Below are 16230 nucleotides of genomic sequence, written 5' to 3'. Positions count from 1 at the left end.
TGCATCACATCCATCAGATCCAACATGGACCATGCACTGGATGAGATCCCAGTTAGACCACCATCAGCGGTAACATCAAATCTAAAACTCACAAATATGATGGACTGCCTGCTACACACTGAGTACATTTCAGAGTAGGAAAGGATCATATATTTAATACATGAGTGAATTTACTGCCTCACATTCTCCCAGGTAGAAGCACACAATGACTGGATGATTCTACCCAGTGCCTTTTATATGGAAAAATTATTTGATTTATTTATTTTATTTTTATTCATCTCTGCTGACATAGACTGTGAATATCAAATGTATTTTTTGCTGGAGTGTTTTCTAAAGTATGAGGGATTTTCTCCCCAACATACTTTACTACATGCATCTCCTCGGTCTCTGTGCCAGCCCCCTCAAGCAAGATATTAAGACTTTTATTGTTTCAGTAATTTATTGGATGGAATTCTGAATGTGATGGAGTTTAATATTCCATTTGGAAGTCTGAGGTCTGCCTCTGGCAAGGTTTGCCGACTTCTTTCTGTGCAGGCGTGCACACGCACAAAAACTGCATAATTGCTGAAGTCTAAAGTTGAAAAATGAGTGAAATCTCAAAGCTGTGCTGATGTGTGCGTTGCTTTTAAGTAGTGCGTGTTGGCATGTCTGCGCCGAGCTAAATGTGAAAAGTTCCACTTCAGCTGCTCCCATTTTCTTCAGCACAATGGCTTTATGAACCTTTAATACAGGAGCGTCCAAACTGTGGTCAGTGGCCCGACATCTTAATCTAAATGGTCCATGAGTTATTTTAAAATTAGTAATATGCTTGGCTCTCTGACTGTATTAAGGTGTTAGGGTTAGCTCCTACTCTGAGTGCAAGTCGTCACGACATCACTAAATGTGTAGATTGCTTGAACTCTTTCCGTACCAAAGAGGATTTTCCAGTCACATACACTAGACATGATGCTAATACCAAACAAGCAGTGAATGCAGAGGATTCAAAACAGGGATTCAGAGGCAAGACAGCAGGAAATTCATTTTAGAATCTCACTCCTTCAATGAAGCTAATCTCACATGGGAGAAAATTTATGGCGCTACAATCGTTGGTGCTCCGACCACATGAGTGGAACATGCAGTAATGTTAGTTATTGAACTTAGAAACCTTGAGTGGTTGACAGACCTCCCTATTTTAGTTGATTGCACAGTTGATCTCATTAAATCATTAAACTTACAAGGAAGAGATGATGCAGATGTATGCACACACAAAATAATTTGTCATGAAGCCTTGACATTTTGAGAGACAAATTAGTGGGTAATTTCCACTCTGCTAATCATGCTTCCTCCCTTCCTCGCTCCTCTAACCGTGACCTGTACATTGATCGAGGTCACTGAGGATGTTACAATCTCTTAAATGTTTCTCAAAGAAGACAAGGAGAGAGGAACCACAGGTTTAACATCTGTGGAGGATTTATACAGAACAGCAACACTCCTTCAATCTGTTTCTGACTGGTCAGCTAATCTGATGAGTGTTTTAACAGAGCAGTTAAGTATCTTGTGGAAACAGGTTTCCTGCCACTGTATATTGATAATACTGTGTGATTTGTAATACTGCAGATTATGCAAACTACCAGTGGAAACAGAAATGGCAGCACCAACAGCAGCTTTAATGTTATAAAAAAAAGTAAAAAAGTCTGAGGAGGTAAAAACTCCAGCAAACGTGATGGTGCGCTATCAAGCTGCCAACACTGGTTCCCCTTGCTGAGAGTTGGAAAAAGGTTTTGGAAAAGTCCAGATTTGAGTCAAAAGGATGCTCAGTTTGTTTCACTCTCCCTTTGTCGAGGTCCAAGGACAGACATCTCTGTGATGTTCTTTGAATTTCAAACACAGGAATCAAACCTGACCGGACAGCAGTTTTTTCAGTCCAGTGCCCAGCATCACTGTTCCCGTTAGGAGTGATGTTTACCGGTAAAAATCAGTTTTACTGCAGATTAACAATTGCAAAACTTCTTAAACGCACTCGTTAAAACTTGCCCCGGGATGATATACTTTGTAGGGTATGTAGGACCCTGTGATGGAAAGTTGGGACGTGTCTGCTTTAGCAGGATTCTCTGATCACGTCTTCATTTCCTGTCATTTCTCTCTTCACTCAGATATCAGAGCCCATCAGGTAAATGACAAAGGCTCGGCCACAGAATGTGCAGTTAGTTTAACTGTTGTGTTACTGACGACCCCTCCACAGCCAGCATGGGGTTTCAGACAAGTCACCACGCAGTGTGAAAGTCAGAGGAGACAAAGTGCACTGAGACAAGAATCTTCAGAAAATCAGAATGTGGATTTGATGAAGTGGTTCTCAGACTTTAAAAAAATAGACGTCAGATGTCGATGTAGAGATTCTCTGGAACAAGATTAAAGGGTAATTCAAGGGATGTTCATTTACAATTCTCATTCATTCAGCCTGGATGCCGCTGCAGGCTGTTGTTCAGATTAGTGCTGTGGTTATTTTGAGTTGTTTTTGCCCTTGTCACACCACCAGGGGAAAACTGTTTTCATAGACTGATCTGATATGAGAAGAAGCTCCTCAGCAACTTAAAATCTTTCACTGTTTGCTCATTTTTCAAAAAGAATTAATTTTTCTTTGTGCATAAGATGAGGAAGATTGAGATGATAAACTTTTTCCAGTGATCTTAGGAGGCTGTATAAGATGTGCATATCATCTCTGTCTGCATGTTTCACCTCGTGCTGCTGCAGTCTTTATGTTGACCTGATGGCAGTCACTTGTGCCATATTGAAACTGATACAGAAATGTTACCAGGTGCAACCTAGTAAGACTTTGTTGTGACTTTTATGTAAAAGTGACCAGGTTACTTATTCAGACATGAGACCAACATGTTGACCTTAATTTGAACTAGTGTCATTAATTATGAATTAAAACAGCAGCATGGTGCTGAGCCACTAGAACATCAACAGATAACAGTAAACTATCAGTCCTGAATCCCAATCTCTCCGCTCTTCTCTAATCCTCCCTCTAAAGCCAGCAGGTTTGATTGAAGCTGATAATTCTGGAGGTGTAAAAAGATATTTAATGATGCTGCGGTGGGAAATTAAAGTGCAGTCACTGTGATGATAAAACTGTTGGATTCAGACTCTGCCATTCACAATGGGCTGTCACTGCTGTTCCAGCTGCTTCACTTGTCCTTTTCTATGAGATGTAAGTCAGGTCCAGCTCTGCATCACATTGGAAATCTGCTCTTTGTCTGCTGGGAGTCTGCAAACATGTTCACCATTACAACTTTAAAAGCTGATGATACATGAGTGTTGTGTTGACAGTTTGTTCCCCTGCCACCAAATCAGCAAATAAATAAATACTTATTTCGATAAATGCTTATTAATCAAAGAAGTGTCAGATTAGAAAACTACAGGGTTGTTTTATAAAATGATGAAGAGCGTATTTCCATTCTGGATTTGTTGATTTTCTGCAGGGGCTGAATGTAGTGCTGCAACAGTTGCATGACAATAGTCAGTTAATCAAGCGGAGAATTGACGGATAATTAAATGTCACTCATTTTGATAATTGAACAATTGATCAAGTCATTTATCAAAGGCAAGCGCCTTTTCTCTGATGGTGGATATTTGGGGGTTTTTAACGGTTGGTCTGACAAAACAAGACAACTGAACACATCACCACGGGCTCTGGAAAATTGTCATGGTCATTTTTTATGATTTTCAAACACTATATGGACTAAACTATAAATCAACTCATGGATAATGATCTTTAGCTGCAGCTCTAACTGAATGTATGACATCCTTCTTATTTCTTTACATACAAACTGATCACTCTAATTTGAGACTATAAGATTTGAGAATATAATGTGTTTCTGATGTCCCAGTGGAGCTGCGAAATCAGCTTGAAGTTGCCTGAAGATACCGCTCTGAAACAAGCACCTTCCTCTCTTCTCTGGTCTTGTAACATTTGGCTGATCCAATCTGGGATTTAACAGTGTCTCTGGCATAACTAAAACTCAAGAAACAACAGCCAAGTAAAGATTACAAGAAAATTACAATTACAGTCAGTATCTATGCTGCTGATTCCACGCTCCCCTGCACAAATTTAATAAGCTCAAAACACATCTGAACATTATACACACACTCACCAAAGCCTCTTAGATTTCTGCTACAAAATCCTCACACAGATACTTAAGATCATTACTGACTGTTATGATCCAGCACAGACTGTATCACATCGTCCACCAACAAATGGAGAACTGTTGCCTGTGTAGTGCACAGAAAGAGAGAGAACCAGCCAGAGAGAGGAATCTGAGGGCTTCTTACCTGCTACCCTTACATACTGCACGGCTGATGAAGGTAGGACAGCTCCCGGTCTGCACTGAGGAACCGCTGCTAGAGAGAGGGGAGGAGAGGGAGGTGGGTGAGGAGTCGAGGGAGGGCGGCAAGTTAATGGAAAGGCTGGATAGAGGGAAGGCAGATGGGAGGAAGGGGGCAGATGGATGGAGAGCAGGGGTGGGGGGGGGGGGAGTCAGTGCTGGCTGCTGCATCCCCTCTCTGCATACTGAGCCCCACAAACTGAGTGGAGCAGAGTGCTGCACACATCCCTGCTCCTGCTCCTGCTCCACTCTCACTCCCTGTGTGTTTTCACAAGAAAGATGCAGCAAGTGTGTACGGCATGATATCTGCTCACTGTCAGCTGGGACTGTGAGATACCTCAGTTAGAGATGTAAGTGTGGGCAAATGTTGTCCAGCTTTACTTCTACAAGGAGATATTTGGAATTCGATTTTCAGTTTAGGACAAAGGTTAGAATCAAGACTAGGATTAATTAGGGTAGAGTTAAACCTGCATTAAATGCTAAGTCTGGATAAGTCTATATTTTTCTTGCTAACAATGAACTGATCCCTCTAACAGGTATTGTGTGTGCATTCAAAGCTTGTTTCCAAAAGCTATTAAAACACATCAGTGAGCCACACTGTTGCACTGGGTGACATGTTCCTTCATTCCCATGAACACACACACACTGTAGTTTATTTGGACTCAGTCCCACATACACCGTCCTGCTGCTGGGAACATTCTATGAAGCACCAAATGTGCACTAATCTGCAAAGTTCCCATCAAACGTTCTCTTGTTTAAGTAACAGGGGATTGTTTAACCTTTTAAAAAATCAAGCTATGTCTCTGTCACCTGTTTCTAAAGAGCCTTTCTCAGTAGGAAAGAATAAGCTCATTGTTGAGTGCCACAGTCTCTCAGGCTGAGAAGATCGCAAAGAGATGAACCAGCACATTGTTGGTCCAGATGATTTTTTTTTTTTATTACAAGCGTTATATTACAAGTTTAAACAAGTGGACAAAGACATGCAGCACTCCCTTAACTTAATGGGAGACCTGTCAATACTAAACACCCAGATACATTCATGTACAGAGAGAAGGCTACTGGTTACACTGGATTACTAAACTGATCTCTAAGTTACAGACAGCTAGTCAGTGAAAGGCCCCATCTATATTGATCAAACTTGTTCAACAGATATCATGTCCAGCCTCTTATACACAGCCAGCTGAGCCATTGTTGCAGCCCATGCTTCATGAGGGGGTGGATGGTTTAGCTGTTATAAAATCCATCTGCATTCAAAGGAGCAGTCTGAGTCCTCAAGTTAAGTGGCTGAGCCCAAAGGTTTCGCAGAGATTTGTAACTTACTCTTAAAATGATCTGTTGGATATTATTCCTTTGCTTATGAGTGCTGGACATGTCCACAGCATGTGTAGAATAGAGGCACAGCTCTCTTCACATCTCCAGCAATAGTCCTCTGGTATTCATTTCCATTGTTGTATTGTGTATTATTTTCAGTTGATATGACGTAATGCTCATTTTCATTTTGCATTGTTTTCTGACCTTGATCAAAGGATCACGAGTGTTCTTTCAGTAAGTGATAGGTCGTAGACAATGATCCAGTGAGCTGCCTGTGGGATAGGTAAGAGGACTTCCTAACCATTTAGACAAGGTACTTTGCCTTTGGACACACCTCCAAAGCTGATTATTCAGTGGCAGAAAAAAATATGTGAACCCAAAGGAATACCCTGGTTTTCTGCATTAACTCATAATAAAATATGATCTGATCTTCATTCAAGTTACAAGTACAGACAAGCACAATGTGCTTAAGCTAATAACACACAAACAATGTTCAGGTTTTCTTAGGATGTCTGATATGTGCTGGTCTCCTGACAGCATTCCACAGCATCTCTCTGAGGTCTGGGCTCTTGCATTTTTTGGGGGTCATTGTCCTGCTGCATCACCCACCGTCTGCTGAGCCTCAGCTGGCAGACAGCCACCCTGACATTGTCCTGTGAGAGACCTGGATAAACATGGGAAATCATTTGCCCTCAATGATGGCGAGCTGCCCAGGACCAGAGGCAGCAAAGCCCCAAAATCATGATGCTCCCATCAGAGAACGTCACCTTTGGGATGACGCTTTCATGTTGTTATGCAGAGCCCAGTCTAAGTTTCATTAATCCACAAAACTTTGTTATAGACTATCAAGCTGCTCTTTGGCAAACTTCAGGTGCACAGTGATTGAGGCACTGAGCATGATGTACTGCCATGGACACTATGCTCAACTCAGCCAATCACACTGATTCCTTTGAGCCCACAGCTGTTACGCTGGTGCTCCCTTTACCTCATTGATCATTCTGCATTGTGCCTTTGAAGTCATCTTAGCTGAGCGCCCACTTCCAGGGAGAGTAGCCGCAGAACTAAATCATCTCCATTTACATACAAGTGGTCCGACTGATGAATATCTAAACTCTGTGAGATGACTTTGTGACCATTTCCAGCTTTATTCAAATCAGCAATTCTTGGTCATAAATCTTCTGAGATTTTTTTTTTTTTTTTTGAGACATGCTTCACATCAGCAGATGCCTCTTGTGAATAGCAAACTCTAAATGTTTTAGTGTTTTATAAAAGTCAAATTAGCTCTAACCCACATCTCACATCTGTGTCATTAATCGCTGACTCCTGACTCTTTTACTACAAAAGTTAGCTTTTGTAGTTACCTGTTCCTGCTGCTACTTAAATGTTGACACGCAAAGAAAACAAGACTATGAGGAACAGGGGAGTAACAACTGAGTGTTTTAGAGAAAGGAGAAATACGTTCTTTTTGTGAATTCTGGGTACCTACAGTGAGCTGTACTGAGAAACAAAAAAATTCTGTTAACCTTTGTCTTACTGTATCATTACAGGGGAGGGGAAGGGGAGAGCAGACATTCATTGTATTACAGCCCCCACGTGTTTTATTTTCATAGCTTTATATTTTATTATAGTTTGGACAGACTCAGACTTTCAGACCTCATCTTTTATGTATATTGTATCTGTGAATTGTTTTATTGCTCTTTTTTTCTGTCACTGTTTACATGGCTAAATTGTATTTTGATGCTTTGGCAACATTGTTTTTAAATTTTCATGCTAATAAAGCATCTTTGAATTTGCAAATTGACCTTCGGCACAGGAAGGACACACTGTGCAAAATCATGAGACAGGACAGGCCCTGAATTTAAGACAGGTGTGCTACTGCTGTTGTCATTAAAAGGAATATTTTCTTTTTTTAATTTAGTGTAGTAAACAGCTGAATCACACATTGAGATGAGTGAGGGGTGGAGGGGGTGAAGGAAGAACTGGTTCTTTGGCTCTGCTCTCCTATCAGTCACCACACACTACTGGTCTGTAGCTACTATTACATAATCAATATTTTATTATGGTGGGCTTTGACTTGTAATGGAGTGTTTTATTTGTATAGTTTGATGTAAATGATCTGAAAACGTCCACAGAAAATCAGGCCATTGCAAATTATAAGCCCTTTACAAACTATTACTTAACAGAATGTGTTAGTCTGTTAAAATGATTTTCAGCTTTATTTACACACATTGTAAGGTGTTATATATCTCATTTTAGGCTGACATCTTAGAAAACTGGTATGGGTTATATATAAACATGGTAAACTTGTAAGGTGAGCTCAGGTGTGTGAGTGCTGGACAGGTCACTGCTGATGTTACCCTGCGCAGGGAGTGAGTCCACTCTGCTCCTGTGGTCCTCCACTGGACAGCTCTTCGTGGCTGGGGGAAAAGCACAGTGCAGTGGATTGTAAACAGTATAAAAAAGTTATATCCTAACACAAACAACTTAACGAACAAGCCAACCACACTTTACACATTATCTGGGATTACACCCGAAACGCCATAAATGTTTGCATTACATTCATCACCAGCACCAGTCGCACTGTATAACATTAATTTATTCAGGCTACCCTAAAATCTCGCGGTGCTACCATTCAGACATCTTGCATATTTAGTCTGGTCTTGGATATTTTTTTTTTCTTTAAACATACATTATATACATATATATAATTCCCAGACAGAAGCAGATTTTCGCTGTGTTTTTGAATCCAGCTTATTTTTTTCTCCCTCTGCGTTAACGGATGTGAGGCGGTTGGACCGAGGCTCGCGTGCCAATCCCGCGGAGTTTAGACGGTCTCTCACGGGGGCTCTGTAGCCGTATTGTGCGTCATCTCCATCGCTGCCGTTCTCTTATTTTTCTCCGCTGAGGAAACATGGCAACTCCCGCCGCGGTCAACCCGTCCGGTAAGTTAGTATCCAGTCTGCTGCTGGAGACGAAACCGAGCCTTTATTAATGCTATCAGGAACACACGGGGGGGAAATAATAATTAGAAGAAGCGGGGTTTTGTTTAGACCGTTGCTGAAGAGGGCTGAAGCGCCGACAGGCCGCCGAAGCCTGGCTCAAGCATCCATCCCCCTTCCCCCACTGAACCGCCGCTGACAACACAGCTATTCTTCACTGCTTTGCGGCCAAGTTATGTGGCCGAATGTCAAAACGACATTGTGGTTGTGCAATTACATGCATTTATGCCCCTTTGATAACGTATTTTGTTCCTGTTAGGGTCAGTAAAGCTAGGCTAATACGCTGGTTTCGCCGACCCTTTGCTTTCCCCACTCTGTGATACAAAAGGTTATTTTGCATATCGTTGCTCTACCGCATTGCCCTTCATATTTTATGTGTTACATCGGAGGCATTTTAACATTTGTTGTCATTAAAGAGAAGCACGCTGACAGCGTTACTTATATCTGTATTTCTCTGTGCATCGCCTGTTGATTCCTTATTGCACAGAAGGGGTTTAAGGCTGGATACGTTCGCCCTGATATGCACCGCTTTCATGGACAGAGCCAAAATGCCAAACCGTATTTAATAATCTACCAGTGAGATGTTGCATGTCCCATTGGCTTGATTTAGGTACCGGAGAGAACGTAAACAAACATTTCGCGATCCCTCTGCAGTCATTTCGTAATCCGGCATCATGCCAGTGTGACACCAAATAACGCGTATTTGAATTATATCTAAACTCATTCACCTCGGAGGGAAGCAAGCAATGGTCTGAATCAGTCATAAAAGTTTGGATTGAATAGAAATACGTGGTCCTCAGTGGTTCACATGTTTGTCTATTTATTAGAATTGGATGGATACAACACATCATATGTGAAGCTCTACGTGCTCCATGTGTTTCCGGGTAAACAAAGAAAGTGTAAATTGTTAAATGTTTAAATAGAGTCTGGCGTGATGGGTTGCTGATGGTGATCCTGTGGATTTACTGGAACAGGCTTGTACAGCGAAGAGCATGAATCTCAGTTAACTGTGGATGTGTGTCCCTGAACAGATTCACGTTTATTTCTCTTACCTCCAGATCAGACAGTGTAACTACAGTAAATGATCTTTATGCTGTAAACATCTTGCCACCATTGCTTTGTTTCTCAGGAGTTTGATAATTAAGCTGTATTTAAAGAATGGCAGCAAATTAAATGAATTACAGTTGAATTAAGTAATTGCACAAAATGTACTGCCCTTCACTGTCTGTGAACATGCCTTACTGGTATTATTATCCAGGATTATTAGCTGACATTATTAGCTAGTGTTATTAGGACTTGGGTAACACTAAAAGGATCAGTCCAACGGAAAGAGTGGCAAAGTAATTATTCCTGTGCAGAGGACAGAGTCTCTGAGTTTGTGAGACCTCCATATGAAAACAGGTCAACCATACTCTACCTCACGCTCTGTGTCTCTTCATTGGCAATGTAAATGAAAAGAGAATATAAATAAAGAATTGGCTGGTTATTAGCACCTTGGCTGCATACAGAGTGTTGAGATGAGGTGTTGTTAGAATGAACAATGAACAGATGAGAAAATAACCCTGTCAGATAACAGGCGGGCAGTGGAATCCTTCCTCTTTCTCTTCTTTAAAGATAAGGCGATCTGTCAGTCATTGCAGATGAGAGTCTTGTATGTTATGGAAGCAGCATCAAAATCAAACCTTACTGACCAAGAAAAAAGCCTATTGCTTTAATGGTTATCCCCCTGCATGTAATGCTTGTTGTAATGTAGTGACCCACTCAGAGGCTCGGCAGAAGCGTGAGAGCTACGTGCAGCTCCTCTATCCGGTGATGACACCCAGTTAGAATTAAGTCATGCCTAATGCTGCTGCTGCTGTGGCTGCTGTAGCCAGAGGAGGACAAAGTTAGCCTGCTGATCTGTGATCAGCCTTACAGTTTCCCCTGGAACGGCAACGCAGTCAGGTGCGTTGACCTCAGACCAGATACCCAGCGTTGTGGGAACGCTGTGTCACTGTGGGATTATCTCCAGCTGGCCGTCATCCAGATCCAATTGGTGTAAGAGCATGTGAGACATGACAAGGGAAATGATCTAATGAGGCTTGCGTGTTTAGGGAGGATAAAGGTGGTTTCAGGTTCATGAAATGTACACATCAAACTGAGGAATGTATAGAAAACTATGAACTGAAGAACTGAGAGCCACCAGAAAACACATGATCAGATTCTTTGTCATGTTTATTATCTGATCACATGCTTCCTGATTTAAATCATACATTTTTTTTATACCACTGAACATCCTTGACTTTTAGACTGTTGATCAGACCAAACCGGACATTTAAACGTGTTGCCTTGGGCAAATTATGATGGCCATTTTTCATTAATTTCTGACATTTTACGGCGTAATCAGTTTACTGATCAGAGAAATAATCAACAAATTAATCAATAATGTATATCAGTAGTTAATCGTAATGTGCAGCCCGCTTTTATCAGTTTCCTGTTTTATTTTCTGTAGGCAAAGGTCAGGTGTGTAGATTTGATTTATGTAATTTACAGAAGGATTTTGTATAAAAATGTACATTCATCAAAGTTTGCAATAAAAAAAATGTTTTGATACAGTACAGAAAGACACTGTTTCTAAATGATTTCTGGATTGAAATCTTTTTACTTTACTGGCCTGCATGTGCCAGTACAGACATACACTGATACGGAGTCAGTCGTGTGTAAGTCTGTACTCTCACTTTACAAATCCTTGTTTGCAGCTTATAAACCGTGCTCTTGGGTTGCAATCCGTGCCCACATATATTTAAACCATGTGCGTGGATTTGCAAACGACGCTCAGGATTCCTTACCAACAATGCAACACAATATGGCAAATGTGTGTTAAATCTTATGGAAGTGTAGGAATGTAAACGGATGTTCCAGTTCACTGAGCTGTGTTTCCCTTTTTATGCATCACATTAGACAAATCTCTAAAACGAATCATTTGCAAATAATTTATTTGGACATTATTGATCCTGTGTAGTTGGCAGCACAATTACTAAGCAATTCTTTTAGACAGATAATAATAAAAAAAAATGAATTCAGTATTCTAAAAGATGTTTAAATACACAGCTCAGTAATCATTAAACAGGTAAATAAACAGTGGTAACATCCGGCAAATTTTCTATCCAGCTCTATTAGTTTGCCTTTAGTTGGTTACATTTTTTAAAGTCATAAAGACACTGTGTGTGTGTGTGTGTGTGTGTATTCCTTTTGGAATATTAATTGTCCTTTTTGAATGAGAAACTGTTTGATGGACCTGGCGGTTGGGGAAAACACATCTGCAGGGTAGAAAGAAAGAAGGACAGAGGAGAGAGAGAGAATAGAAATAACCTTGTCTGAGGGAGAGCAGTGATTGAAAAGGAGAAAGTGTGTAACATTCCCCCAGGTCTCCCAGCAGGCTTATTAATGCGTTTGACCTCAGGGCTTTTTAGCTTTCGGGCTGTCTGAATAATGTATATGTGACTAAGTTAAAACCAGGCTTGTGATCGGCTGTAGCTGTATGTATTTAAGACACTGCACTGCCATGCATGTAAAGAAATGTGGTAATTGTTGGCTTATCCAGTTATAGACAGCTGCAAGACCTTTGGCTCTGCTGCTCCATGCTACCGAGTGACGGTGACACAAGGAAGGTTTGGCACTGACAGTAACCAGTGAGTACAATGTTTATGAAATGAAAGCATAGGACAAATAAACTGTTGGAGATTTTAAATACAAGGAGTCATGGAATCTTCGTGTTGAGCTAAAATCTGAATCTTTGACTAAGCTGAACACACATGTGATGTTCTTTCTACAGTGGAAATCAAACAGTGTTGCACTTATAGTTTGCTTTTTCTTCCACCTTCTGTCCAGTTCATCCCAAACCAGCTCCATGTGGTTTAAAGTCTGCAGACTGTGCTGCTCTTCATCATGTGATGCCTCCGTCTGGTTCTGTTCTTCTAATGTTTTGGGTCATTATCTCTCTGTAGGATGAAGCTCTGACCAGCCAGCTCTGTCTTCCTCTCTTACTGCTCTTTTTCTCTCCACTCTGATAGAAATAGACACAACTACTTCCTGTATGGACAGTATGTTCATGACAATGTATCAGAGGGTGTAGAAACACAGTTTGTTCCAAAAGTCATCAACATAAGCTGAGTCATTAACTTTCAGGGCTTCATTTCCTTCTGTTGCTCAGAAAAGATGTAAGTGAGCATTTTTCTTCATCCCTGAAAAAGACCTGTTTTACATAGTTTTTCACTTTTGGTGACCTAAACCTTTTTCTTTCTTTCTTTCTTTTTTTTTTTTTTACCTTAGGCAGTTTACCACAGACCTTTGTACCATTTAAGGTGATTCACTGGACTGAGCTGCTGAAGTGTCAGTGTATATATATATAGTTTTATTTCAGCTCAGTGTGAGAGTCTGCATTTTGCTGCCTTTCTCTGCTCTACCTTCTGTTTCTTTCTGTGTGTGTGTGTGTGTCTTTCCCCATACACACACAGTGAGTGGTGCAGAGCAGAGAGAGACAGGTTGACAACTTGTTACGTTAAGAGCAAGAAAAGCTTTTCAGCAAGTGTTATGAATTCCTCTATAACCAAAGATGGACAGACATCAGTCCTAAACGTCTGGGAGTCAGTGCAGGAGCAGTCTGATAAAGGTGGTGAGGATCTCTCCTGCTGTTGTCCAGTTTGTATTTGTACAGAACAACAAAATGAAAACAAAACAAAACAACAACAACAACAAAAAAAACACCCAACCCCCCAGAACAGTCAGTCTAGCGGAAAGATTGCGATGACATTAAAGAGGTGACAGGAGATAAGGATAGAAAGAGCTGGGGGACGAAGTGCAACAGACATCCCCAGCCAAGCTTAATCTGAGGACGCCATGACCACAACTTTAAAAATATTGAATGTTTGACAGGGAAAAAAGACAAGGCCACATGCAGGTCTGAGCCAGACAGTTAACACAAGGGCGCCAGAGAAGAATTTGGAAATTGTACTTTTTGGTTTTACTCTTTATACCCAGTTCCTCAGCCAGCCCTATCAGGAGCTTATGGATGACAGTCTCTTCATCAGACTATGCTGGTTTAGAGCCGTGTGTTACTCATACCTCCTTCATGAATGAATGATGGAACAGTGCCTCTTGGAAGGCACTGCACTGCAGTGTGAGTGTGAGTGTGTGTACTTCTCTGGAAGCTAAGACAAGGGGGTGGGGGGAATGCATACTGTATCAAATATTAACTATGTTACTTGGTGCACTGGGGCATACCGGAGGGTTTGTTTGGCCTATCCATTGCATCTGGCTGAATGAGTGAGTGAGGGAATGGAGTGGAGAGATGGAAGGGAGAACAGCAATGCAAATAGAGCGGATTTGTGTATGAGCGAGGAGGAAAACAATGCAGAGGCAGTGAGAGAGAGAAAGGGGGGAAATAGGAGAGGCTGAATTTGGCACGCAGTGTAATTCCTCTCAGCCATAATGACACACAGCACAGTGGCTTTATATTGAATGGAACAACATGCTCATAGTTTACTACCATCATTACTGAATCAAAGCTTCTAAAAGGAAAGGAAAATAAAATGTGTGTGCACTTCTGAAACATCAGATAGAATTTGGTATCCAGGCTGCAAACTACAGCGGAGCCTCGGGCTTCACTGAGTACATGTGTGTGGATGGATTTCTCTATAGATCTCAGTCCTCCTATGGAACAGCAGGTTAATATAAGACTCTCTGAACCACAGGGTTTTCCCAGGACTGAAGTCCATCTTTAGAGGGCCTGGTTTTTGTCATTTTTAACCCAGTAGTTCTGCTATTAATACTACTTAGAGGCTTGAAATATTAACAATGAGAAGTCATCCGTGTTTGTTATGTCAGTTTTCTGGGGTAACTAACTTTATGTTTCAAGAAAAGGGCCATAATTTTATGATATTAGTTTATATAATAGTATAGTGAATATCTTTGGGCTCTGAACTGTGGTTCAGGCAAAATAAGCTATATAAAAAGGTTGTATTGCACTTATATGACTATTTTTGTGGATTAGTCTCTACAGAATTGCACAGCAGTACTGTACATTTGCTTGTAGGGAAAAGATTTGCATTGGAGCTGTTGATAGTTTTGATAGTTATCACAACATTATCTTGTTATTCATCTGTTGTAATTGTATTTACTCAAATATCTGAAATAACATGGCAGAAAGCATCAAGAATAATTAGAACTCATTCGTTTAACTCTTACTAAAGTTAATCCAGCCCTACCCAACTTTGCAGGTTTGGTGCAAATGATTAAAAGCTGACCTGTGAAGTTCTGTTTACGTTCAGTGTTTCTCTGCAGAACTCATTGTGGGGCTAACAGATTTCTTTGCTCATGAAACATTTACAAAGCTGATTTTGTAATATTTTGAAATATGCATTGCTTGTTAGCCTGCAGTCCTCTTGACAGTGGAATAGCTTCAAACTGTCTGCAGGAACAAGTATTGTGTTCGATCGATAATTAGTTACATATACATTTAATCACCTTAAAACGTTTTGCTGAGCAGCAGAAACAGCAGCCTCTGCAGCCACGAGTGGTAGTTTAAGGTACGCTGGTAAATGAAAGAAAGAATGAAAGGGCAACAAACACAAAATCATCATCTCAGTACAAACCAGCAATCACTCTGTCCACTGACAGAGTGTCAGGTTCGTGTTTGTTAGATCTCAAGGACACAGGCAGTGTGTCCCGGTGAGAAATTCTGAAAGTCAGTAGAACTTGTTTTAGAAAACTCTCACAGAATATCTTTTCACTTACTCCTTGAATTTGAAGTTCAAAGAGGGTAAATTCAGTTTCGGAGTAAATCCTAAATAAATCAACTAACGGCGTGTTGTGGTTCGAAACTATCATTTAGTTTTGAACGAGTGACTTGATTCTCTCCACAGCCAGCGCTGCTGTTCTCTGCACTTCTCTGAAGTCACTGGCATTTATTGTGCACACCCCTGGAACATTCGTCCATTACCGTAATGACCAAACTCAGAAAACAGTCTTCAGACAAAGTGTAAATCATGAGATCTATAACTCTAATTTTCATCGTCACTGGTGATGTAAAGCCTGTCTGTAGAGCCCCTTTCTAATGTGTTCTGAGTGAATGAGAGGAGAATGAGGAAATAAACAACAGCCAGACAGAGTCAGTGCTGATGTTGACAGAGCACGTCATTGAATGAAGTGAGCAGAACTGTGTGATTTAAGATGTCTTTTGACATCTATTTCAATATTTGTCAGATGAAGCACGCTTGAAGAGTCCCTGTTGCTTACCGTCTGCGTTTGAACTACAGGCAGCCCTCTGCACAGAGACAGAAAAAAACCTGTAACACTCTACAGAAAAGGTTTAGAATATTTAGAATGATACGGATACTCCTGCTAACCTTGCTGTTCACTGTTACCGTTGTGTCCTCCAGAGATGGGCAGTGAGTTGCCAGGGACAGTAGGGATGCCGGGAGCAGTTGGAGCTGGCCAGGTGAGGATGGGAGGAACCGTGCCGGGCCGCGGGGGCAAGAGGAGATCAGGAGGGTGAGTATTTTTTTACTGCTGACCTG

At 41.1% G+C, this 16230-nt stretch overlaps 1 protein-coding gene across 2 annotated transcripts in view; it reads left to right on the top strand.

The window, feature by feature from the left end:
* Nucleotides 1-8323: 8323 nt before the first annotated feature.
* arnt2 (aryl-hydrocarbon receptor nuclear translocator 2) overlaps nt 8324-16230 on the top strand; it is a 51340-nt gene continuing 43433 nt past the window's right edge. For both annotated transcript variants that reach the window (XM_041035350.1, XM_041035342.1), the window contains exons 1-2: nt 8324-8617; nt 16093-16204. In XM_041035350.1, coding sequence (XP_040891284.1) covers nt 8587-8617; nt 16093-16204 — 143 coding nt within the window. In that variant the 5' untranslated portion in view covers nt 8324-8586. The remainder of the gene's footprint in view (nt 8618-16092; nt 16205-16230) is intronic.

The sequence above is a fragment of the Toxotes jaculatrix genome, chromosome 1, assembly GCF_017976425.1.
Source record: "Toxotes jaculatrix isolate fToxJac2 chromosome 1, fToxJac2.pri, whole genome shotgun sequence".
In the NCBI taxonomy this organism is placed as follows: domain Eukaryota; kingdom Metazoa; phylum Chordata; class Actinopteri; family Toxotidae; genus Toxotes; species Toxotes jaculatrix.
The sequence above is the reverse complement of the archived record's forward strand: the minus strand, read 5'-3'. Positions and strand labels throughout refer to the sequence as shown.